The 25,700-nt window shown below is 35.0% G+C and overlaps 1 protein-coding gene across 4 annotated transcripts in view; it reads left to right on the top strand.

Annotated features, from left to right (window-relative positions):
- Window positions 1-25,700, top strand: part of LOC138692035 (zinc finger and BTB domain-containing protein 49-like) — a 61,598-nt gene that overhangs the window by 25,930 nt on the left and 9,968 nt on the right. Inside the window, exons 1-4 of one of the 4 annotated variants that reach the window (XM_069814857.1) lie at window positions 11,972-12,042; window positions 17,429-17,520; window positions 18,273-18,386; window positions 20,762-20,832. In XM_069814857.1, the coding sequence (XP_069670958.1) occupies window positions 17,434-17,520; window positions 18,273-18,386; window positions 20,762-20,832 (272 nt within the window). In that variant the 5' untranslated portion in view covers window positions 11,972-12,042; window positions 17,429-17,433. Of the gene's footprint in view, window positions 1-11,971; window positions 12,043-12,066; window positions 12,218-13,921; window positions 14,037-17,428; window positions 17,521-18,272; window positions 18,387-20,761; window positions 20,833-25,700 lie in introns of those variants that run through there. The other 3 variants (XM_069814858.1, XM_069814860.1, XM_069814861.1) reach the window with 3 other exon arrangements.

Raw genomic sequence — 25,700 nt, 5'->3', positions numbered from 1 at the left:
AACCTCTCTTTTAAATGTCAGTCGACGGTTCGAACCCCGAAATGAAATTATTCTTTATTATAGGTACATAAAAATCGCAATTATATTAATTGTCTATGATTATATTTACACAATGAACGTCTGTCACTTTAACCTCTCTTTTAAATGTCAGTCGACGGTTTAACCTCTCTCTTAAATGTCAGTCGACGGTTCGAACCCCGAAATTAAAAAATTCTTGATTACAAGTACATACAAATCGCAAATATATTAATTGTCTATGATTATATTTACACAATGAACGTCTGTCACTTTAACCTCTCTTTTAAATGTCAGTCGACGGTTTAACCTCTCTTTTAAATGTCAGTCGACGGTTCGAACCCCGAAATGAAATTATTCTTTATTATAGGTACATAAAAATCGCAATTATATTAATTGTCTATGATTATATTTACACAATGAACGTCTGTCACTTTAACCTCTCTTTTAAATGTCAGTCGACGGTTCGAACCCCGAAATGAAATTATTCTCTATTATATGTATATAAAAAGCGTAAGTATATTAATTGTCTGTGATTATATTTACACAATTAACGTCTGTCACTTTAACCTCTCTTTTAAATGTCAGTCGACGGTTTAACCTCTCTTTTAAATGTCAGTCGACGGTTCGAACCCCGAAATTATATTATTCTTAATTATAGGTACATAAAAATTGCAATTATATTAAATGTCTATGATTATATTTACACAATAAACGTCTGTCACTTTAACCTCTCTTTTAAATGTCAGTCGACGGTTGGAACCCCGAAATGAAATTATTCTCTATTATAGGTACATAAAAATCGCAATTATATTAATTGTCTGTGATTATATTTACACAATTACGTCTGTCACTTTAACCTCTCTTTTAAATGTCAGTCGACGGTTTAACCTCTCTTTTAAATGTTAGTCGACGGTTCGAACCCCGAAATAAAATTATTCTTTATTATAGGTACATAAAAATCGCAATTATATTAATTGTCTATGATTATATTTACACAATGAACGTCTGTCACTTTAACCTCTCTTTTAAATGTCAGTCGACGGTTTAACCTCTCTTTTAAATGTCAGTCGACGGTTCGAACCCCGAAATTAAAAAATTCTTAATTACAAGTACATACAAATCGCAATTATATTAATTGTCTATGATTATATTTACACAATGAGCGTCTGTCACTTTAACCTCTCTTTTAAATGTCAGTCGACGGTTCGAACCCCGAAATGAAATTATTCTTTGTTATAGGTACATAAAAATCGCAATTATATTAATTGTCAATGATTATATTTACACAATAAACGTCTGTCACTTTGACCTCTCTTTTAAATGTCAGTCGACGGTTCGAACTCCGAAATGAAATTATTCTTTATTATAGGTACATAAAAATCGCAATTATATTAATTGTCTATCAGTATATTTACACAATGAACGTCTGTCACTTTAACCTCTCTTTTAAATGTCAGTCGACGGTTCGAACCCCGAAATGAATTTATTCTTTATTATAGGTATATAAAAATCGCAATTATATTAATTGTCTATGATTATATTTACACAATGAACGTTTGTCACTTCAACCTCTCTTTTAAATGTCAGTCGACGGTTTAACCTCTCTTTTAAATGTCAGTCGACGGTTCGAACCCCGAAATGAAATTATTATCTGATATATGTATATAAAAAGCGTAAATATATTAATTGTCTATGATTATATTTACACAATGAACGTCTGTCACTTTAACCTCTCTTTTGAATGTCAGTGGACGGTTTAACCTCTCTTTTAAATGTCAGTCGACGGTTCGAACCCCGAAATGAAATTATTCTTTATTACAGGTACATAAAAATCGCAATTATATTAATTGTCTATGAATATATTTACACAATGAACGTCTGTCACTTTAACCTCTCTTTTAAATGTCAGTCGACGGTTCGAACCCCGAAATGAATTTATTCTTTATTATAGGTATATAAAAGTCGCAATTATATTAATTGTCTATGATTATATTTACACAATGAACGTCTGTCACTTAAACCTCTCTTTTGAATGTCAGTCGACGGTTTAACCTCTCTTTTAAATGTCAGTCGACGGTTCGAACCCCGAAATGAAATTATTCTTTATTATAGGTACATAAAAATCGCAATTATATTAAATGTCTATGATTATATTTACACAATGAACGTCTGTCACTTTAACCTCTCTTTTAAATGTCAGTCGACGGTTCGAACCCCGAAATGAAATTATTCTTTATTATAGGTACATAAAAATCGCAATTATATTAATTGTCTATGATTATATTTACACAATAAACGTCTGTCACTTTAACCTCTTTTTTAAATGTCAGTCGACGGTTTAACCTCTCTTTTAAATGTCAGTCGACGGTTCGAACCCCGAAATGAAATTATTCTTTATTATAGGTACATAAAAATCGCAATTATATTAATTGTCTATGATTATATTTACACAATAAACGTCTGTCACTTTAACCTCTTTTTTAAATGTCAGTCGACGGTTTAACCTCTCTTTTAAATGTCAGTCGACGGTTCGAACCCCGAAATGAAATTATTCTTTATTACAGGTACATAAAAATTGCAATTATATTAATTGTCTATGATTATATTTACACAATAAACGTCTGTCACTTTACCCTCTCTTTTAAATGTCAGTCGACGGTTGGAACCCCGAAATGAAATTATTCTCTATTATAGGTACATAAAAATCGCAATTATATTAATTGTCTATGATTATATTTACACAATGAACGTCTGTCACTTTAACCTCTCTTCTAAATGTCAGTCGACGGTTTAACCTCTATTTTAAATGTCAGTCGACGGTTCGAACCCCGAAATTATATTATTCTTTATTATATGTATAATACAATTGCTCGAAAAATCTAAATGAAGTGTATACAGAATGAACTTCACCCTTTAAATCTCAGTTTACAGTCTGAACCAAGTAACGGCTATATTTTCCGAGTTCGGGCCCCATGTTTAAATTTTGGCCACGATTTACACGAGTACGTTTATATTCACTGCCTCCGCAGATTCCAAGCCGAGCAGCTATTATACGGCTCGTAACGCTTACTACGTAACGGGTCCCTGATGGAGCACTCATTAGTGTTGGCTTGTTAACCCTGGAACCCGAGTTCGTTTGTCGACAGAAACTACTTTTTTTTTAATTAACGTAACTAATATTTATATATGTTACCTTTCTCCATTTTCAGTTTTTGTTTTGTAGTGAAACGAATTATTTCGCAACTCTGGCTCCACTAGGAGAATTAAAGAAACTTTTGGGAGATCAATTTTCTTCCCGAAATAAAACAAAGATAAACAAACTCAAGAAAAATAAATAAAATACACATGTGGATCTAATACATTGTCCACATGCCACCGGCGTCTATCACTGCATCTTCGAGGCATTGAGTCCACCAGATCGTAGAAATAGTTCTGGTCCTCAGCGAGATTTTTCCAGCTTAGAGTTGGTTGTTTAATGACAGTTCCCGAGTCGAATTTTTGTACATCGTTAAATTAAATTCCTACATATATGTTTCTTCATCTTTGTATAAATTAATTTTTCATACATTCACATGAAATAATTATATGCATATCATTTCAAGTCTTATTTTTATTTACCTTTTCCAAAATAAGCACTGGCACCTAGAGTAATGTGAATTTAAAACATTGTTGTTTACATTTACATGTAAAAATATGTTGATAACGAGGAATGCTGTTCCTATAGCAATAAGTAATACATAATTTGTATTAAAACTAAATTTCGACATTGCCACCACCACCAGTAGCATCAATATCATCACTAGAGCTGGGATTTTGATGAAATTACATCTTTTTTGTAGTAAGCCAGAAACATAGCTGCTTTAGTATTTATATGTTATGTGATAAACTGAGTGTTTTAAGACATATTTGTTAGGGCATTTTTTTTGCATTTTTTGCCTGTTTCAACTCATAAGAGCATCTTTTGTTTTATTCGGTCATTTTTAGGCACTTTCATTTAATTTTGGTCGTCAATCCCCATTATTAATGTAAAATAATATTCATTTCCTTCGGTATTTTCTTTACATATTTTGTCCATCAATACCCATTGTTTTGTATAATATTTTAATCGTTTTCCTACACAAATATTGCCATTTTAACGTAGTACACCCCATGTAATGGATCAGTCCAACCACCCCTTCAATATAGACTCCTCTATACCTGTTAATTCCGGATAAGAGTGGCCTTGTGGTGGACTACATGGAAACTAAAAGTAAAGTAAGTCCATGGCGCTACAGCCCATGAAGGGCGAAGACCGACCAGCTGACTGCTGACCTCACGTTCACATGCTGATGCAGAGTGAACGATCATACATGGAAGCTACATCAAGTAAATTAATTAATTAAAATGTACTACTTAGAAAAAAATATGTAAAATTTAATTTAATTACTAGTCTAAATATTAAGTAGTATGGAACCTCTTTTCCTACTAAGCCAATTATGTAAGATCAATTTTTAGGGCATTTTTAAGGGCGTTTTTGAAAGATTTTTAGGTCATTAATGCATTGTTTTTAGGACATTTTTTCTTGATTTATAGGTCATCAAAATCCTAGCCCTAAGTATCATCATTGTTATACAAAATACCAGTAATCTATTTCAGCAAACAAAATAATGTTTTCTATAAACTTACCTTCCAATAGTCACATCCCTGCATGGGCTGTATTGTGTTCTTCCTCATTGTCAATTCCTACTACTTCGCGAAATCCTTCACCTTTCCATAATTTTTCTCACCTTTCCTTTGATGCAGCTTTCACTTTCGTCTGAGGAACTCTTTTTTTCAGCTCGTCTTCTAGTTCATGCTTCTTACAAGTAAGCACGGCCCATTCTTATTTTTTTAGTTTCTGATATGTACCGGTAATACATGTTCATAAAAGAATGGTAGGTGTTTAAACCATTGTATTCTCTGTACTTTTTAATTTAAAAAGTCGGTATAGTGCTGTGCTCGAGGTTGCGGATTCGATTCTGGCCCAGGTCGATGGCATTTAAGTTATTTAAATGCGACAGGCTCATGTCAGTAGATTTACTGGCATGTAAAAGAACTCCTGCAGCACAAAATTCTGGCACACTGGCGACACTGATATAACCTATGCAGTTGCTAGAGTCGTTAAATAAACCATAATTTTAATTTTTTTTTTTAATTTATAAATTAATGACAAGCTTCAATAAGAAGAATAAATGTCCAAGTTTGGTGTGTACCACTCTTGTTCCCTCAGTGTATGCACCTCTGGTCACTCAGCACACATCGAAGTGGTAGTCAGATTTCTGCCATACTCTGTCCAGCACGTCTGGTGTAATGGTTTCCCATTATGAGTGATCTGTCCCTGGAGATTCCAGAGAGAACGAGGCATTTGGGTATGTGAACTGTGTCTTTCACGTACTCCCACAAGAAGAAATCATACGGTGTTAGATCAGGGGACCGTGGTGGCCGCCGGAGGAGATGGTTCGCAGCCATTACACATCCAATCCAGTACTGTGGAAGAACACAACTGAGATGGTGTCTCGTATGATGGAAATGAGTGGGAGCTCCATCATGTTGGAAAATATAGTCGTTATAATGACTATTCAATTATGGAAATAATCATTGTTCTAACCTATCCTGGTGGATGGTGATTTTTTCTTGTGGGGTTAAGTGAAACACGAACACTAGACATACTCGGTCGTGTATGGCAGAAATATGACTACCGCTTAGGTGCTCACATTGAGGGACTTTGAGTGATATACACCATACCTAGAAAGTTATTCTTACAGTTTAAGGTCGTCATTAATTTATAAATTAAAAAGTACAGAAAATGCAATGGTTTGAAACCCCACCATTCTATTGTAAACACCGTGTATTAATTTTTCTCACATATCATGTTTTATATATATATATATATATATATATATATATATATATATATATATATATATATGTTGAAGTGGATATTTGGTTGTGTTTCTAAGAGAAATAGAAACAAGTGATATTTGTCTATTTTTTGTTTCAGTGCTATCTTGATTACTTTTTAAGGGGACACGCTACTGAGATTTCTAATCTCCACAATTTTAATTGTAAGTTTTTAAATTTTAAAATCGAATAGATGTTGATGAGTTACATGTGCACAATTATTTAAAAATTTTATGTTGAAAAATGTACTCGGAAAAAAATAAAATATATACAAAAGTGTTTATAATTTTAGTAAACAAATACTTGGTCTCATATAAAGATAATTTGTTTCTTAAAATTTTTAAATTATGCTAAGAGTACCTACAATGAAATGGTGCATGGGTTTGTTCCTAGTCAATACAGTTCATCAGTAAAAAAAAAAATAATAACTTTTAACATTGACCAAAATTGACGAAAACTCAGTAGCGTGTCCCGTTAAAGTGGCAATAAATCATATTTATTAAAATCTTGTGTATATATATATATATATATACTTTGTGATGGCATTCCGCTGTTTCCATATAGGTGTTACATTGAATAACACAAGCAAAGATAGCCTGTTGCAATCGGAATGTAATGAAAGTCCTGTTTACATACAAGATAAATATTATTTGTCAGTATTGTAGTATGATAAGACAGGCTGAAGAAAACTTTTTCCCCATATGTTTATACGCAATGCTCAGACCTCCTGACCTCTTATCTTAATCCATTCTGAGAAAAACAAACAACTCACAGCTGCAAGGACATACGAGAGCTGCCACCACAAAGTGAAACATACAGGGCTTTCATTTCATAACTTCCCAGTCTAAGTAACTAATTATTTAAATTGAATTCAATTTAAACGAAAAAGACGTCAATTTAGATATTGAGGGGGAAGTCTGAAACCAGACTTAATTGCATTTTAGATTTCACCCCCGCCCTCAGCCACCCCCACTTTGAAATTTCAAATGGCATCCCTTATTTTTATACTTAAATATAAAAGAGCATTCAATTGTTTATACACTTCATTCATTATTTCACATCTTTTGTTGTATATCGTTACCTGGCAACCTCGATTGTTGTTACTGTCAGTGGCGTAGCATGAAATTTTGAGCAGGGGAAGCTAACTTAAGTTGTCTTTCATGCAATACGAGAAAACGTATTACAAAAATACAGTCTTAAAATAAATAGTAGTCAATTTCAAATCAGCAGTCGAAGATTGGTTAGAACATCGTAAGTAACACCAATAAGGCATGACCTCAAATGATACGTAATAAAATATGATTTCACGGTTTACACATATCTCTAACAAATAGACACGTATACGTATAACATTAGCTCACTCCCTGTTATACTTAGAGAAATCACAATATATTAGTATCATTACGTAAGTATGCGTCTGTCTTTTGGTTGTGTCCTTCATTCACAGCAAGGGAGTCGGTCATTTGTTTTTTAAATCACACTTTTGTTCGTAAGTCGGTCTTGATAATACAATTATCCTAAAAAAATTCAAGTAAATTAGTGTCAGGAACTGTTATTTCGCCCATTATTTATTATATCAGCCAAATGCACACTAACACTTCAACTGAACACAACTGACGAAAAGGGAAAACGCGGAAACTACTTATTTTAAATGTTAAAGCTAGCTTCTTTGCGAGCCTTGCGACTAGGGTAGCTTAGTTAGAAAGGGATGGAAAATCTGCAGAGTGGATTACACAGAAGAAACCGGTCTGCTTGGAAGCTGGTGTGTGCAGGCTTCTTGTTTACTGCTGCATCACAAATCATCCTGAGCTGCCGCATCACAATATTTAACGCGTAAATATAAATTCTATTAAAATTAATAAATAATTTTCTCCATAAACTGCAGGTTAATTATGAAATTATTATTAACTGGGGAAGCTAAGCTTTTTAGCTTACATTGACGCTACGCCACTGGTTTCTGTAGATTAGAGCTGAAGCTACAAATACCATTGAACATTTCTTGTACCGCTAATAGTTGTGTTCGTATATTAAATTATTGTAAAATGGTGTATACCCTTCAAGAGAGAACAGAAATCATATTTATTTATGGAGCTGAAAACCGTTGTGCTCGTAGAACTGCTAGAGCTTCCAACGGGAGGCATCCTGAGAAAACCGTAAGTCACCGATATGTCATAGCTCTGATACGGAAATTTGAAGAAACTGGTTCTGTGTGCAATAAAGCAAGTGGCCAACCTAGAAAACTCCTACTTCGCAAATTGAAATACTAGGTCAATTCATTAATGAACCACCACCTCCATTTCAAAAGTAGCTGCTGTAATATACATTTCGGTTGGTTCTGTACTTAAAGTGCTGAATATGAACAAATTTTTCCCCTACGAATTTTGTGGACAGATGTCTCTGAGAATTGAAGATGATCCAAATTTGACAAAAAATATTTATTTTAGTGATGAAGCGACTTTTTTCTTAAATGGGTTTGACAACAAACACAATTGTAGGTCCTGGGACATTGAAAATCCTCATGTGTTTCGAAAAGATAATACCCAGTTTCCTCAGAAGATCAATGTGTGGGCTGGAATTTTTGGGGATGATATTGTTGAACCGGTTTTCATTGAAAAAAAAAACATTTTACAATAATGTAACACACGAACACAACTAATACAAGAAATGTTCAATGGTATTTGCAGCTTCAGCCCTAATCAACAGTAAAAACAATCGAGGTTGCCGGCAACAATATAAAACAAAAAATGTGAATTATGTAAATGAATGAGGTGTATAAACAATTGAATGCTCTTTCACATTTAAGTATAAAAATATAGGGGTGCTTGGGAGTGAGGGGTGAAATCTAAAATGAAATTAAGACTGGTTTCAGACTTCCCTCTCAGTATCTTAATTGACGTGTGTTTTTTCTTTAAAATGAATTCAATTTAAGTAATTATTTGTAGTGGGAAGTTTTGAAATGAAAGCCCTGTACATATATCTGCAGCACGTATGGACGAATTCAGAAATGCATATAGAGTATTAGTTGGGAGGCCGGAGGGAAAAAGACCTTTGGGGAGGGCGAGACGTAGATGGGAAGATAATATTAAAATGGATTTGAGGGAGGTGGGATATGATGATAGAGACTGGATTGGTCTTGCTCAGGATAGGCTTATGTGAGGGCGGCAATGAACCTCCTGGTTCCTTAAAAGCCAGTAAGTAAGTAAGTACATACAGTATATCTACTATTTGGAAACTGTAAATGGTTTTGTATTATTTGGGGACTGCTTGAAATATTCTTATGATTAAGGGTAGACTGGGTTGAAATAAAAACATTATGAAAAAAACTGTATGGATTGTTTTCTTCTTCTAAATACACATGTTAAGGAAATTGTGTATAAGATTTTTGTGTCATACTTATTATAAAAAAAGTCTGTGACTGAAGTATTTTTTTTTTTTTTAAATTTAGGATGTATGAATTTTTTTCTACTTTACAGTACATATTTTAAGGAAATTGTATTTAACGTTTTCTCTAACTCTAAAAAAATTCCATGGTCAATTTTTTTTATTGAAGATGTGTCCAGAAATATTCATTTTCCTCTCCAAATCTAAGCAGTGTATTACAAAACCAATAGGCCTACTACGTTCTGTTAAGGACTTCGGCTAAACTAGCACTGAGTTGCTTCCTCGTACTTCGCTTATACACGAATTGTTTAGTGCTCTCTTCTCAGTCATACCAACATTAACTTTGGTGACATTACGAATGTTTTACGCTGTTGTTCACTCACTGCCAGGCCTTGCATATACGGATCTGTGACAGATTAGGTTAGACTTCTGTTATGTCTTGCATATATGTATCTGTGACAGGTCAGATTAGGTTAGGTTAGACTTTTAGTATGACTTACATATACGCTGGGCAAAGGCTGGTGATTTTTTTTGTTTTCTAATTTCAGTAATAACCTAGATCATATATGTAACAGATAACTCTTCGATACGTTAAAATCGGCAGCACTTTGAAGAGAACAACCTCCAGGATCGCCACCCGTCCGCCGTAAACGAACACGAGATGGCAGCACAGTCGCTAATGCAATTCAAATGGGTATTGTGACGTGACTCCTTATGTAATAACTAGATGGCAGCGTAGTAAACCTGAAATGGAAATAGCATATGAATCCTCTAGATTCAAAATCCTCTAAAGACCATTTTGTTCACAATTGATTTATGTCCATATATTGCTTGCTAAGAATTAAGTTGAATGATTTATATAGTTTATATTCAAAAGTCGCTAAATTTAAAGCAAAAGGTTTGTTAAAAGTCATTGTTAGGTTGAAAATTCCCTCTATTTGCCACCAGTTACTGTTAAAATTCTTCAGTTTGTGAAAGTGGATATAGGTGATTTTTAATCTATAGGATTCATATATACTTCGGTACATTAAAATAATATATATGATATGCGTAAATCATAACGAGTGCACCTCAGCACATGTGTGGACTTCGGTCCTACGTTCATAGACATCTATGACGTAATGCACAGGGCGGGCACTAGAGGGAACCGAAGATCTGGAGCTTAATCTGAGACGATTCTGTCCGACGCCGGGGTGGTATCCGTTGTGGCTTGTGGATAAAGCATCAGCACGTAGAGCTAAAAACCCGGGTTCAAGTCCCGGCGCCGGAGAGAATTTTTCTCTGTTCCATTACTCTTTCATCGTATGATGACGCAGAATATCTGCATGGAAATATCATATGTACTTCGGTACATAAAATAATATATATCTGACAAAAGTTGTTAACCTCAAAGCCTATAACCCCGACATATCTGTTACATATATGATCTAGGGTTATAAGCTAGTGTACTGGCGAATTTTCACTTCCGAAATCAATGGAAACAATTCAGCGCTAGTTTCACGGGGAATTCAAAGAACATAATTGGAATAATAAACCTTATTATTCAATAAATCACTTTCATGTCATACTGATAGGCAATGAGCCACAATTTTTTTGTTCACTGCATTAAGTATACATAGGTACTCTGTAATTTGTTACTTTTATTTTTTGTAAATATTTATATAAATGAGAGCTATTTTTGCATTTTCGTATTAGACCGTTGCCATTTTTCCAGTTGCAAATCAAGCTTTCAGGTATAACTGCCTGTAAAGTTGATTTGAATAATTTCGAGGGAAAAATTGTTCCGGGGCCGGGTATCGAACCCGAGACCTTTGGTTAAACGTACCAACGCTTTCCCAACTGAGCCACCCAGGAACTCTGGCAGACACCGATCCCATTTTTCTCTCGAAATTATTCAAATCAACTTTAGAGGGAGTTATACCTGAAAGCTTGATTTGCATAATACATGTTACTGTACGTTAGCAGAAAACCACAATTTAAGTCACACGGAGTTAGTGTACACTCAGTGTTGGTTGCTTGACGGTTGTCAGCCCACTTTGAGGTCTGTGGATATAGAGGGAAAGATTGGATCAGTGTCTATTAGAGTTCCCGGGTAGCTCAGTTGGGAAAGCGTTGGTACGTTTAATGAAAGGTCTCGGGTTCGATACCCTGCCCCGGAAGAATTTTTCCCTCGAAATTATTCAATTTTCCATTTGTCCATATTATTTTGTCTATGTGGCAGTCCTCTGAGGGTAGTTTTCGTAAATATCTTTTCTGAAGGGGCGGGGAGGTTATGACAATTATTATGATCACTCCGCATATATAATTATATTTATTGACCATAATTGTCATAACCTCCCTGCCCCTTCAAAAAAAGAAATATATTTACAAAAACTACTCTTAGAGGGTTGCCACATAGACAAAGTGACATGGACAACTGGAAAACTGGCAACGGTGTAATATGAAAATGCAACAATAGTTCTCATTTATATAATATTGTTATTCATTAACATATTGCCCAATTGTAATGGTAAACTATCTATGTATTTAAGATTCTCTTCTAAATTTAATGTTTTATTACATTCGGTACGTTGTATGAATTCAATAGTGAATCCGTTTTATTTTTATTACGCCTTTTGTTTCTATTCACTGCAATAAGATCGCTGTTTGTACAATACTTATAAAATAATCGGTAGTCGGAAGTATTAGAGTAGGCCTAAATACGTGAAAACCGTGAGAATGAAGGTTAGCATTTTGTTTAGTTAATTTTCTTATTATGGGCTAAAATATATAGTGTGTGATACGTACTAGTGTTGTATTTATTTCGATGTGTCCCATGTTTTACTTCTCTCTCTATATCACTAACTGAAACAGCAAATTATACTCTACGTCGTAGATAGAAGACGTAAGGTAGCCAAAGGTAGGCCTAAGCATTAAAAGCTGAAATTAATTCTTACCGTTAGTTTAAATATACGCCTTTCTTTCTTTCGTAAGGAAGAGAATATTGCAATATTATAATAACTTTTTCAGCAACATTACAAATTGGTTGCATCATGGGTTGTTGTATAACAAGTAGCATACTGTATCATCGTTGATTTTATAAAATCTCCTATGTTACAGTACAGAAAATAATTTTTCAGGAGGAAGAAAAATTAATTAAATATCAATAGGCTTACAGTGATGCTTGATAATGCCAGTTACGTTAATCATATTCACCAACATTTTCTACCGAATTAGCCTACTTCATATTCTTATGGAGGTCCATCGATTTTTAATTAATTTTTTCCTTTCTCCTGAAAAATTAGCGTATGTTGTATACTGTCACATAAGAGGTTTCATAAATACAACGACGATGGTATTTGTACGTACGAAATTCATAATTTTAGTAGAATATCAGAAATTCTAGTGTTAATCTGAGGCAAATATGTATTGTATTGTATTTATTAACATTCCATGATATTCATACATTGCTTTACAGCTAGAATATGGAACAAGTCAAAAAACTTAATACTATTATAAAGTCTTAATTTATAGTCACAGTCTACATGAAATATATACAAACGAGATTTACAATATAGTCTACTAGTACAACACAAAGTTTTAGTATCAATTTCATGAAGTGTTATTGAATGTCATGAATTCACTTACAGAATAGAAGGCATGAGAAATTAGGTACTTCTTTAATTTGGCCCTAAATAATCTTATGTTTTGAGTTTCATTTTTTATATCGATAGGGAGGCTATTAAAAATTTTTACTGCCATATAACGCACTCCTTTTTGATAGCACGATAGACTTGCCAATGGAGTATGAAAGTCATTTTTTGACGTGTATTTATGCTATGAACTATTGAATTAGTTACAAAGTTTTCACGGTTACATACAAGGAAGATTATTAATGAAAAGATATACTGACAAGCCATGGGCATTATTTGTAGTTTTTTAAAAATAGTCCTACACGATTCCCTAGATTTGGCTCCTACCATTATTCTAATGACTCTTTTTTGTAATAGAAATATACTGTTACTATCTGTGGAATTTCCCCAGAATATTATTCCAAAACTCATTACCGAGTGAAAGTATGCGAAGTATATTGCTTTTAAGATATTGATATTTACTATCTTTTGCATAGATCTAATAGCAAAACAAGCTGAATTTAGTTTGGGGGTAATTTCTTTAATATGATTTTTCCAATTTAACACATTATCGATTTTTAAGCCAAGAAATTTGGTCGTTGTTGTTTCTAATAGGGATCTATTGTTAATTATTGCGCTAGAAATTTGCGAGGTTGAATTTGGACATGATTTAAATTGAATTATGTTAGTTTTGTTACAATTTAATACCAGTTTATGTGGGCCATTATAGTACAGAATGCTTCAGTGAAATAGCCTATAAGCCTTGTTACATTCCAGAAAGCTATATCATGGATAAATATATATATATATGGCTATATGATATGAATTGAGGTAGGTACCGTATGTAACATCTTCGAAACGTGTATTAGGCCATATCGCCTGTAACGAACGCGATCCATCTTTTTGTAGGGCGTTCTATTGATCTTTCCCGTAGCCATATCAGAGGTTATGGTTCTGATACATCCGGCACTTGTATTTTCGAGCCTTGAAAGCAATTATATTTCCTTTCAGTTGGTTGCTAGCCATCTGGAAGTAATTGTAGTGGTAGGATTGCTACCTTCAGGCCTCTGGAGTAGCATTGGGAGCAGCATTTCCTCTGTTCCAGATGTAAGACACCGCTGTGACTCAGTCTAATTATATTTATACTCACAATTAGAAGAGAAATATCAATTCTCTGAGACTGTCAAGAATTTATATTTTGTTATAACAGCGTTTTTCAACCTTTTTCAACACGTGGGACATTAATGGTGTACTTCAAAATCCCGCGGTACACTCATATAATCTAAGACATTGGTTCCCAACCACAGGGGGATTTTAAGGATTTTACAGGGATGTGTTTACTGAATGTTGACTCTTGTGGGCTCACTTTTTTACAGGCCTACTCTTTCACTTTTATTTTTCCAATTTACAACGACAACTTTTACTATTTTCATTTTCTCGTGCACACCAGTTGAAAATGGCTGGGTTATAAGAATCTATTGGTGCTGGAATAAGTAGTTGATGTTCATATAGGCCTAAAATAAGAAAATAAATCTGAATATTGAATATGTGTTCAATTAGAACAGGTGTATTATTATTATTATTATTATTATTATTATTATTATTATTATTAGTTTACTTTTTAACTTTGCTCTAGAGTATGCCATTAGGAAAGTTCAGGATAACAGAGGGTTTGGAATTGAACGGGTTACATCAGCTTCTTGTCTATGCGGATGACGTCAATATGTTAGGAGAAAATCCACAAACGATCAGGGAAAACACGGGAATTTTACAGGAAGCAAGTACAGTGATAGGTTTGGAAGTAAATCCCGAAAAGACAAAATATATTATTATGTTTCGTGACGAGAATATTGTACGAAATGGAAATATAAAAATTGGAAATTTATCTTTTGAAGAGGTGGAGTAGTTCAAATATCTTGGAGCAACAGTAACAAATATAAATGATACTCCGGAGGAAATTATACACAGAATAAATATGGGAAATGCCTGTTATTATTCGGTTGAGAAGCTTTTATCATCCAGTCTGCTGTCAAAAAAATCTGAAAGATAGAATTTATAAAACAGTTATATTACCTGGTTGTTCTTTATGGTTGTGAAACTTAGACTCTCACTTTGAGAGAGGAACATAGGTTAAGGGTGTTTGAGAATAAGGTACTTAGGAAAATATTTGGAGCTAAGAGGGATGAAGTTACAGGAGAATGGAGAAAGTTACACAACACAGAACTGCACGCATTGTATTCTTCACCTGACATAATTAGGAACATTAAATCCAAACTTTTGAGATGGGCAGGGCATGTAGCACGTATGGGCGAATCCAGAAATGCATATAGAGTGTTAGTTGGGCGGCCGGAGGGAAAAAGACCTTTAGGGAGGCCGAGACGTAGATGGGAAGATAATATTAAAATGGATTTGAGGGAGGTGGGATATGATGATAGAGAATGGATTTATCTTGCTCAGGATAGGGACCAATGGCGGGCTTATGTGAGGGCGGCAATGAACCTCCAGGTTCTTTGAAAGCCAGGAAGTAAGTATTATTATTATTATTATTATTATTATTATTATTTACGGCTTTTAAGGAACCTGGAGGTTTATTGCCGCCCTCACTTAAGCCCGCCATCAGTCCCTATCGTGAGCAAGATCATCCAGTCTCTACCATCCCCGAAAATCGCTGTAATCCAAATTATTATTATTATTATTATTATTATTATTATTATTATTATTATTATTATTAGTCGACCTGGGTGGCGCAGTTGGTATAGCGCTGGCCTTCTGTGCCCGAGGTTGCGGGTTCGATCCCGGCCCAGGTCGATGGCTTTTAAGTGTGCTTAAATGCGACAGGCTAATGTCAGTAGATTTACTGGCATGTAAAAGAACTCTTGGGGGACAAAAATTTCGGCACACCGGCAATGCTGATAATCCTCGGCAGTTGGGAACGTCGTTAAATAAAACATTACACTTAACATTTATTATTATTAGGTTATTTTACGACGTTTTATCAACATCGTAGGTTATTTAATATCTGAATGAAATGAAGGTGATAATGGTGGCGAAATGAGTCCGGGATCCAGCACCGAAAGTTACCAGGCATTTGCTCATATTGGATTGAGGAAAAATCAGTGAAAAAACCTCAACCAGGTTTACTTGCCCCGATCAGGAATCGAACCCGGGCCATCTAGTTTCGCTGCCAGACGCGCTAACCGTTACTCCACAGGTCTGGACTTATTATTATTGTTGTTGTTGCAGTGCGATGTTCTTGTACGGTCAAATAACAACTGGCAATATCTTCTTCTTAAGACAGAATAGAATTTCGTGTGTTACACCTTCCCGTACAGTTAATATTCCTCCTGTAAGCAAAATAATTTTCTTAGGTTACATTAGCTTTGTCCTAAGTTATTAACATTAGTTATTATCTGGTGAAATTGTCATTGTTGCTACTGACGTAGCTCAGGCGGTAGCGCGTTTTCCTGCTGATCCGTAGTTACGCTCGGGCGTGGGTTCGTTTTCCGCTTGGGCTGTGTACCTGTTTAGGTTTTTTTCTCAGGTTTTTCCAAACTGTACGGTGATTGTGAGGTAAATTTTTTTACTCGGTTATTTAACGACTCTGTATCAACTACGAGGTTATTTAGCGTCGTTGGGATTTCGATCGCGAGATGGTATTTGGCTATTTGAGGCCGAGGATATGCCATAGATTACCTGACATTTGCCTTACAGTTGGGGAAAACCTCGGAAAAAACCCAGCCAGGTGATCAGCCCAAGCGGGAATCGAACCCACGCCCGAACGTAACTCCGGATCGGTAGGAAAGTGCCTTAGCCGACAGAGCTACGCCGGTGGCGAATGTGAGGTAATCTATGGTGAGTCTCGTCATATACCATCTCGGTATCACTAATTTTATCGACACTGAATAACCCAGTAGTTGATACAAAGTCGTTAAATAAACAGAAAAGCGGAAACTAAGGGTTCTCTCTGTGTCATTGTGCCAATTGGAGATGCAGGTGAATGGCACCAAGTAAAACTAACACTGACAAGACAGTTTTGTTGCCCCTGGTACTCGGAGATCACTTCAAGTGTGCCTCGCCACTGAAGATGTCTACCGTAGCTGTGGAATCACTGCCTTTACGAACTCTCAGTCTGAAGAACTATTGATCAATAATTCAAAGATTATTGGTTATCATTCATTGTCATCACAAGTGGCTAAGATTCTTCCTAAAATTTCTTCCTCTCTTAATCAATATTTTGTGTAGTGTACTTTTTGCAATATCCTAATGTTTAAATCTGGCGACCATGGTGGCCAAATAGAGGAACTTCCTTTCAAGTCCACCTTTCGGGATAATGTTGATCTAAATGCAATGATTCCAAGGATATGTAGGATTGTTCTGACGGACACAAGTACACTTGATAAATTTTGTCTTATCTTGAAAACATTCACTCATGTCTGCTGTCTGTTGTTCATCAAAACTTGATTTATATATTAATACAAATTCGTAATTCATCTTTCCAGCTGTGATGGATGTCATCAAAATGCAACCTCAGGCTGATCCGTTGTCTACATCAAGAAATGATCGCACAAATAAGAAGAAACGTCTATCGTTGGTAATGCACATGACTAACTTCATTCCTGTACTTTCTGAAATTAAACTTAATTGTACGTAAAGCACACCTGTACTCACTAGAGGTGATGTCCATTCCTGTATGCGAATATTACGTTACCATATATCCAATGCAGGAAGGAATATAAAAGCTTAGTTTATGTCTCTCTTATTCCCAAGTGTATATAGTGCATATCAGACGTAGAAGCTCCATCGTGGTTATAAAAGAAATTGTATGGTCTAAATCTCACTTTTCAGGAATAGCCCCCTGTAAAGCTGACTTCAATAATTGAGCCGGGTTCTGGTAGAGTTCCTGGATAGCTCAATCGGTAGAGCATTGATGCTGTCAGCAAAAGGTTCCGGGTTCGATACTCGGCCCCAGAACAATTTTTTCCTTGAAATTATTCAAGTCAACTTTTTGGGGAGCTATTCCTGAAAAATCAGATTTGTATAATGCAGGTCACTGTTCGTTAACAGTCACATAAAAAGTGTGCACTCAATGCTAGGTCACTTGAGGTATGTGGATATAAAGGAATAATTGAGCCAGGGTCTGGTAGAGGTCCTGGGTAGCTCAGTCGGTAGAGCGTTGGCGCGCTCAGTCAGAGGCCCGGGTTCGATACCCGGCCCCGGAACAATTTTTCCATTGAAATTATTGAAAAAAGTTGTTCTCCTTCGATGATATCTTCAAAATTCATATTTTTATACACTACTTGGGTATTAGTTTGTAATGTAAAGAAATCATATTTATTATTTCAGGACATTGATTTAAAGGTGGAATCCAAAGATCCCAAATTTGGCTCCGTTAAGGAGGAGAAATGCGAAGAAATTGCAGTTGCATTTCCACTGCCTGCATTGAAGTGTGAACCTGAGGTCAGTATGACTGTACTTTTGTGTCTTTTATTGTGCAATAATTTGTTTTCCCCACACTGAAATGAAGTGATTGCAAATGTTTCTCACAGTGAACAACTCCATAATAGTACAAGGCAGGAGCGGCTCTACAATAAGATCTGAAAAAAATTAAAAAAATGTAAAACATGCTTTTATGTAATCTACTTCATTGTTTCATATATTTTTCCAATTCATTTTCCTTCGATTCGAGATTTTACTGTCTGTAGGAGCCTTGAACTGCTCGAGAATTTTAGCTGTAGTGTACTTTTCGGAGCTGTGATCGGCAGTTCCTGAAGCTCAACGTAGGGTAGTCGGCAGCAGAAAACTGGTTTTCTTCACCGTCCCATAAGACTGCATTAGAACTGCAACCGAAGCAGCTCTCCGAATATACAAAAGAACTGTCAACACCCTCATTTCTTTATGACCTGCGTTAGAACACATAGGCTTCTGGACTACTGTATATCATTACAGTTCCAGTGTGTTATAGTACTGTGGGTGGTGTGATGTGATTAGTCAGTGCGTCTAAGGAAATATTTTATATTAAAAATGAATGAAATGAAAACCTAATCGACCAACCCTTTTCGAAATTAAAAGAGAAATTGCATCTTAACTTAAGAAATTAGGACGTCCTACACCAAATTTAAATATTGAAATTTCTGGGAAAAGTCGAGGAAATCATGTAGCCTACTAGTCATTTTAATACCGAAATGTGTAATGGAAACGATTGGTTTTTTGCTGCACTCATGAAAACGCTTTCTGTATTCTGTTTAGAGGAGAAAATACATGGACAAAGACCAGAGTGAAGGATTTAGTTAATTTGACTTAAAAAACTAGAAAAGCATGTGGGGCACATCTCCACTGCGTGACTAGTTGTACCAGGTGGGAGAGGTGTAGCGCACGGATGGTTGGAGTACAATTTCAGGTGCACAGTCAACTTCGGGAAGGGGCTGTAATTACACGCGTTATCCGATTTAGATGCAATAAACAGCATGCGTTTGCTAAATACACTATTTTTCATGCAGATCTGCCAACCTTTGTAACTGCAGGCCGCTACTGGTACAAGGTGAATAAATGACTTTCTTACCACAGAATGGTAACTTGGCTGTCATACAATGCTCCAATATACCAATTACTAGTTTACAGTGGTGCTACAATTCTCACATTATTAATTTGATATATATATATGTGTGTATATAGTCCACACCTGTGGAGTAACGGTCAGCGCGTCTGGCCGCGAAACCAGGTGGCCCGGGTTCGAATCCCGGTCGGTGCAAGTTACCTGGTTGAGGTTTTTTCCGGGGTTTTCCCTCAACCCAATACGAGCAAATGCTGGGTAACTTTCGGTGCTGGACCCCGGACTCATTTCACCGGCATTATCACCTTCATATCATTCAGTCGCTAAATAACCTAAATGTTGATACAGCGTCGTAAAAATAACCCAATTAAATAAAAAAAAATATATGTGTACACATATAAATATATGTATATACACAGAGCGCTGGTGCGTTCAGCCAGAGGTCCTGGAATCGTTACCCAGCCCCGAAACAATTTTTCCCTTGAAAGTATTCAAGTCTGTTTCACAGAGAGCTTTACATGAAAGCTAGATTTGCATAATTTTATATGTTACTGTACGTTAACAGAAAACCACAATTCAAGTCACACAGAGTTTGTGTGCACTCGATGTGGGATCTGAAATCTCATCAGCTCACTCGAGGTGTGTGGATATAAGGGAAAAAATTGAGACGGTGTCGGGTGAAGTTCCTGGGTAGCTCAGTCATTAGAACACTGGTGCGTTCAGCCAGAGGTCCTGGGACTGATACCTAGCCCCTGAACAATTTTTTCCTTGAAATTATCGAAGAACAATTTGTTTGTGTACATCGTTCAGACCTGCCTTGAGACAGTTGACTAAACAACAACAACAATTACATTTTAGTGGACATTTTGTTCTGTAGACTATTCTGTATCTTATATTCTGAGGACAGTCTGCAGATAATGCTGCAGAATCCTAACAGAGTACCGAAACTTTGTCATGAAAATATCACAGAAGACTGCAGTTCTAGCCATCAGAGAGAAACACAGAATTATCGTGGTTATTACCTTACCTACACAAATGACTTAGGCATTCCACATAAGTAAGAACTTTATGCACAGTAAATTCATTTATGAGACCCTATAGAACAACCAGTAATGTAACTGTTTTATAAATTCTAACTTTCAGCTTTTTTGAGAGCAGTCTGGATGACAAAAGGTTGTAATTTAGTATTAAATTTCATAAATTGTTTCTTTGCTGTTTATAAACAGTCTCAATTAAATGATTGTTACATCTAGTGTACAGTGATTGCACTTTTCTTCTTTAGGAACAGACATGGTACGCAAGTGGAGTGAAGGAGGAGCCAGTTTCAGAAGAGGCTTCAGATTGTCCAAAGTGGTGAGTGAGGCCTTTGTTTTCACTGCTTCGTTAATAAACTTTATGCTCGACCATGCCGAAATGTAATAATTATACACCTGGTAATAGCCCTTTAATGCACCTCATTAAAGTACACCTGTTCATTATAGTTCAGTTGTTCAGCCAATGAGATATCACCATTGTACCATTATAAAACCGCAAGTATCGATTATTCTCGGATATGCAATCGAAAGACAATTAGCGAAATGTCACGCAGGCTGGAAATCCAATACTGCCGCAGAAGGTTATGTTGTGTTACTATAATAATTAACGTTAATTGTAAATAATCAAATAAATTCAATTTGTCATCTCGTTTTTCAATTCTAAATCAATTTCCAGGTTATATCAATATTAATGTTCATGTTATTCTCTAGATTATATCAAGGTCAATGACATTCGTCCCTCGGAAAATATCAATACTTTCGCGTCTGCGCACATCTCACAATTTAGAAGGTCAGTTCCGCTCTTCACTTAGATAACCATAACATGAATACTTATGAATAATTTCAAGTTAGAAATATGGTCGAGCATAAAAAGTAGTATGAAACTTGCCTATAATGGTAATTAAGACGCTCGTATGAAAATTATGAAACTCGCTTGCTCTCGTTTCATAAACAAACATACTCGCGTCTTAATTACTACCATTATAGACTCGTTACATAATGTACTATTAAGACCACTTTAGTGACCACTGTCATATGATGTTCATTTTGCCGAACCCCGTAATATGTATATTAATGTTATCCATGACCATAACAAGAAACATGCGCTTATTTACTAAATACTTTTGCGTTTGTAAAGCAGGCTTTTATTCAACATTACTTTATTCCACTATTGAGATAAAGACTTTACCTCACAGTTTGAACTTTACCTCACAGTTCATTAGTATTTTCATAGTACCCGGGCACTCACATATACTTTTCCATTCAACTATTACACAAGAAGTTACTAGATGTCACTACCTCTACTTCTTTATTACCATTTCTTATATCTCCATATACACACACTCTCCTTCTCCTTTCTCTATCTACTACTACTGCTACTGCTATGTCGTAATTTGTGCATATGTATTTTTTTTTTAATTTTGAAATAATTTAAATAATTTACTTTTGGGATGCGAGGAGACTTGAACCTGTGGAGTAGGGTTTTGGGTTTATAGGATATAGTAACAACACTCGTTAGCCAACTGAGCTAAACAGACACGATGATAAATTACGTTTTAATATTCCTCTTAAGTTTACAGAAGTAAAATGTGAAATTATTTTAATCACATTAGTCCTGTGAACACTTCAAAATAATCCCTGAAACTTCAAAAAGATGAAAATAGATGTTTAAAATGAAAAACATATTAGAATTATATAATTATAATTTGTTATTTATCCAATGCCTTAGATACCATTCTGCACTATTCATGGCCTCCTACATCATAACCTACCTAGTACACGTATCGATTCTAAAATCCATGCCATGATATGTGATTATATAAAGACTTATTTTCAACATGTTTTCTTTTATAAAACAAAATTTTTCGTTATGGTCATGGATAAAATTACGTATGGTACTTGTGAGCGTGATTTTTATTGCGCTCGTGTAATTTAAACACTCGGCTGATGCCTCATGCTTAAATCTTTCCACTCATGCAATAAAGATACACTTACCTCACAAGTACCATAAATAACTATTATGCCTTTGCTTGATACAAGGTAAGAAAATCTCATTCAATCCTGAACAGATGGAAAAACTATTTTGGACAACTACTAAATATACACAGACCAAATAAAAATGATCGGGACGAAATTGAAATGCAAACTGCTCAGCCATTTATATCCGAACCCACACTTTCTGAAGTCGAAATTGTGATAGAAAATCTGAAAAATTATAAGTCTCCAGGTATCGATCAAATTCCAGCAGAATTAATACAAGAGGGTGGAAGTGCATTATCTAACGAAATTTATAAGCTTGTACTTGCTATTTGGGAAAAGGAAATTGTACCAGAACAATGGAAGGAGTCCATAATCGTACCTATCTTTAAGAAGGGGGACAAGACTAACTGTAGTAACTTTTGAGGAATATCACTTTTGTTGACGTCGTACAAAATTTTGTCGAATATTCTTTTGAAAAGATCAACTCCATATGTAAATGAAATTATTGGGGATCATGAGTGTGGTTTTAGGCGTAATAGATCGACTATTGACCAGATATTTTGTTTTCGACAGATAATGGAGAAAAAATGGGAATATAAGGGTACAGTATATAAGTTATTCATGTATTTCAAAAAGGCATGTGACTCGGTTAAGAGGGAAGTTTTATATGATATTCTTACTGAATTTGGTATTCCCAAGAAACTAGTTCGATTAATTAAAATGTGTCTCAGTGAAACGTACAGCAGAGTTCATATGGGCCAGTTTCTGTCAGATGCGTTTCCAATTCACTGTGGGCTAAAGCAAGGAGATGCACTATCACCTTTACTTTTTAACTTTGCTCTAGAGTATGCCATTAGGAAAGTCCAGGATAACAGAGAGGGTTTGGAATTGAATGGGTTACATCAGCTGCTTGTCTATGCGGATGACGTGAATATGTTAGGAGAAAATCCACATACGATTAGGGAAAACACGGCAATTTTACTGGAAGCAAGTAAAGAAATAGGTTTGGAAGTAAATCCCGAAAAGACAAAGTATATAATTATGTCTCGTGACCAGAATATTGTACGAAATGGAAATATAAAAATTGGAAATTTATCTTTTGAAGGGGTGGAGAAGTTGAAATATCTGGGAGCAACAGTAACAAATATAAATGATACTCGGGAGGAAATTAAACACAGAATAAATAAATATCCCAGTCTATCTAGAAAATAGTCCATTGTCTTCCTCAGAGTTATAAGACTGATCTGTTCCATCTCGTATCTACAATAATAATAATAATAATAATAATAATAATAATAATAATAATAATAATAATAATAATAATAGTAATTTATTGTGTGGACCGACTATTACCCGCATATATATATATATATATATATATATATATATATATATATATATATATATATATGATGAGGTACACAAGAGATACGAAGGTATGTAACTGCACTCTCTGCTTCTGTCGACAACTTCAGCATGCATTTAGTACTGGTATTTAGTATATATTTATTTAACCTGGCAGAGATAAGGCCATCAGGTCTTCTCTTCCCTTCTGCTAAGGGATTACAACTAAAATATTAAGAATACACATTAAAACTATAATTACATTCAGATCTAATATTAAATTTACAATTACAATATGAAAATCGAAGTACTAAAGGGTTACCTGATTAATAAAGGCTAGACAATCTATTGTAGGCCTAGAAGTTAAGAATAACGAAAGATTTTTCTTACTGAAGTACAAATTAAAATGTAGCATAATTATACAAGGATGAAATTACCTGATATTTCAATGTTTTATGCTAAAATGAAAGAACTATTTACAAGAAGCAATGTCTGAATCAGTCTTAATTGCTGACCAAGTGTCTAGTAAGTTTGTGTTTGAATTGAATTTTGTTTCGACAATCCTTGATGCTAGCGGGTAACGAATTCCAGAGTCTTGGCAGAGGTATTGTGAAAGAGGATGAGTATGAGGAGGTGCGAGGAATGGTATTGTTTTCTAACATACCTCGTGACCTAGCCAGCCAATAGAAAAAATTAACAGGAATTATACATGGAAAAGATGGTGCTGTCAGCAATATGACAGCTATGCGAAGAATGTTGGTGGTACAGCAAGCTAGTAGGATTGACTGAGATGTTGAGCAGGCTCTCAATTTAACACATTATCGATTTTTAAGCCAAGAAATTTGGTTGTTGTTGTTGTTTCTAATAGGGATCTATTGTTAATTATTGCGCTTGAAATTTCTTGAAATTTGTTTCTCTGCAAAATGCCGGAAGATGCCATCATGCGGTTTGGATTGGAAGAGGAAGATGATAACATAGAAGGAAACGAACATGATGCATGCTCTGAAATTCATATTAGCGTGTTCTTTAGAAATTTATTATAAAATAAGTTACTTTTGTGACAAATTCATATATATACTGTATATATATATTTTTTTCATTTATATTAAATAAAATTAAAAAAGTGAAGCGAGACGACAGGTACGAAGGAATAGAGGAGTACAAGATTTCCAAGAGAAGGAGGAGTGAATGTAAATTTCTTCTTTTTGGAATATCTATTATATGTTTTTCTCGTGTTAAATTCTATCGTACCTGGTTAACATGTTTCGGTCTGTTATTGACCTTCTTCAGAACTTTTTTCGTCTAGTTCAACAAACCCATTGCTTCAGGGATGAGGGTAATATGATCGTATTTGCGAATATTCCTTACAAAACGCACACATAATTATGTGCACATTGAAGTTTATAGTTTATGTGAAATGTGACCAACACTGGACTTTAATTATCACCAACCCCACACAATCTGAAGGTAATGTTTAACTTGCCAAGGGTAGCGCACGGTTTTTATGACTGGTTTTTCCGAGGTTTTTCCAACCGTAAGGTGAATGCCAGGTAATCTGTGGCGAATCCTCGGCCTCATTCGCCAAATACCAATCTCATTGATGCTAAATAACCTCGTAGTTGATACAGCGTCGTTAAATAACCAAATAACCAACCTTAATGGAAGATATTTTAAATTTACAAAATAAGCCTTATCAAGAACTTAAATTTGGCTGAATATTTTTTATCTTGTTAAGTGGAATTGAAATTTTTTTGTGACTACCTAACCTCTACTTTCCGTTCTAAGATATACACTAACCTAAGGTTGGGATATTTTGATTTTATAAGAACTATAAACCTGTTTTACTAGACTACTACGCATTAT

Source organism: Periplaneta americana, chromosome 16 (genome assembly GCF_040183065.1).
Source record: "Periplaneta americana isolate PAMFEO1 chromosome 16, P.americana_PAMFEO1_priV1, whole genome shotgun sequence".
NCBI lineage: Eukaryota > Metazoa > Arthropoda > Insecta > Blattodea > Blattidae > Periplaneta > Periplaneta americana.
The sequence above is the reverse complement of the archived record's forward strand: the minus strand, read 5'-3'. Positions and strand labels throughout refer to the sequence as shown.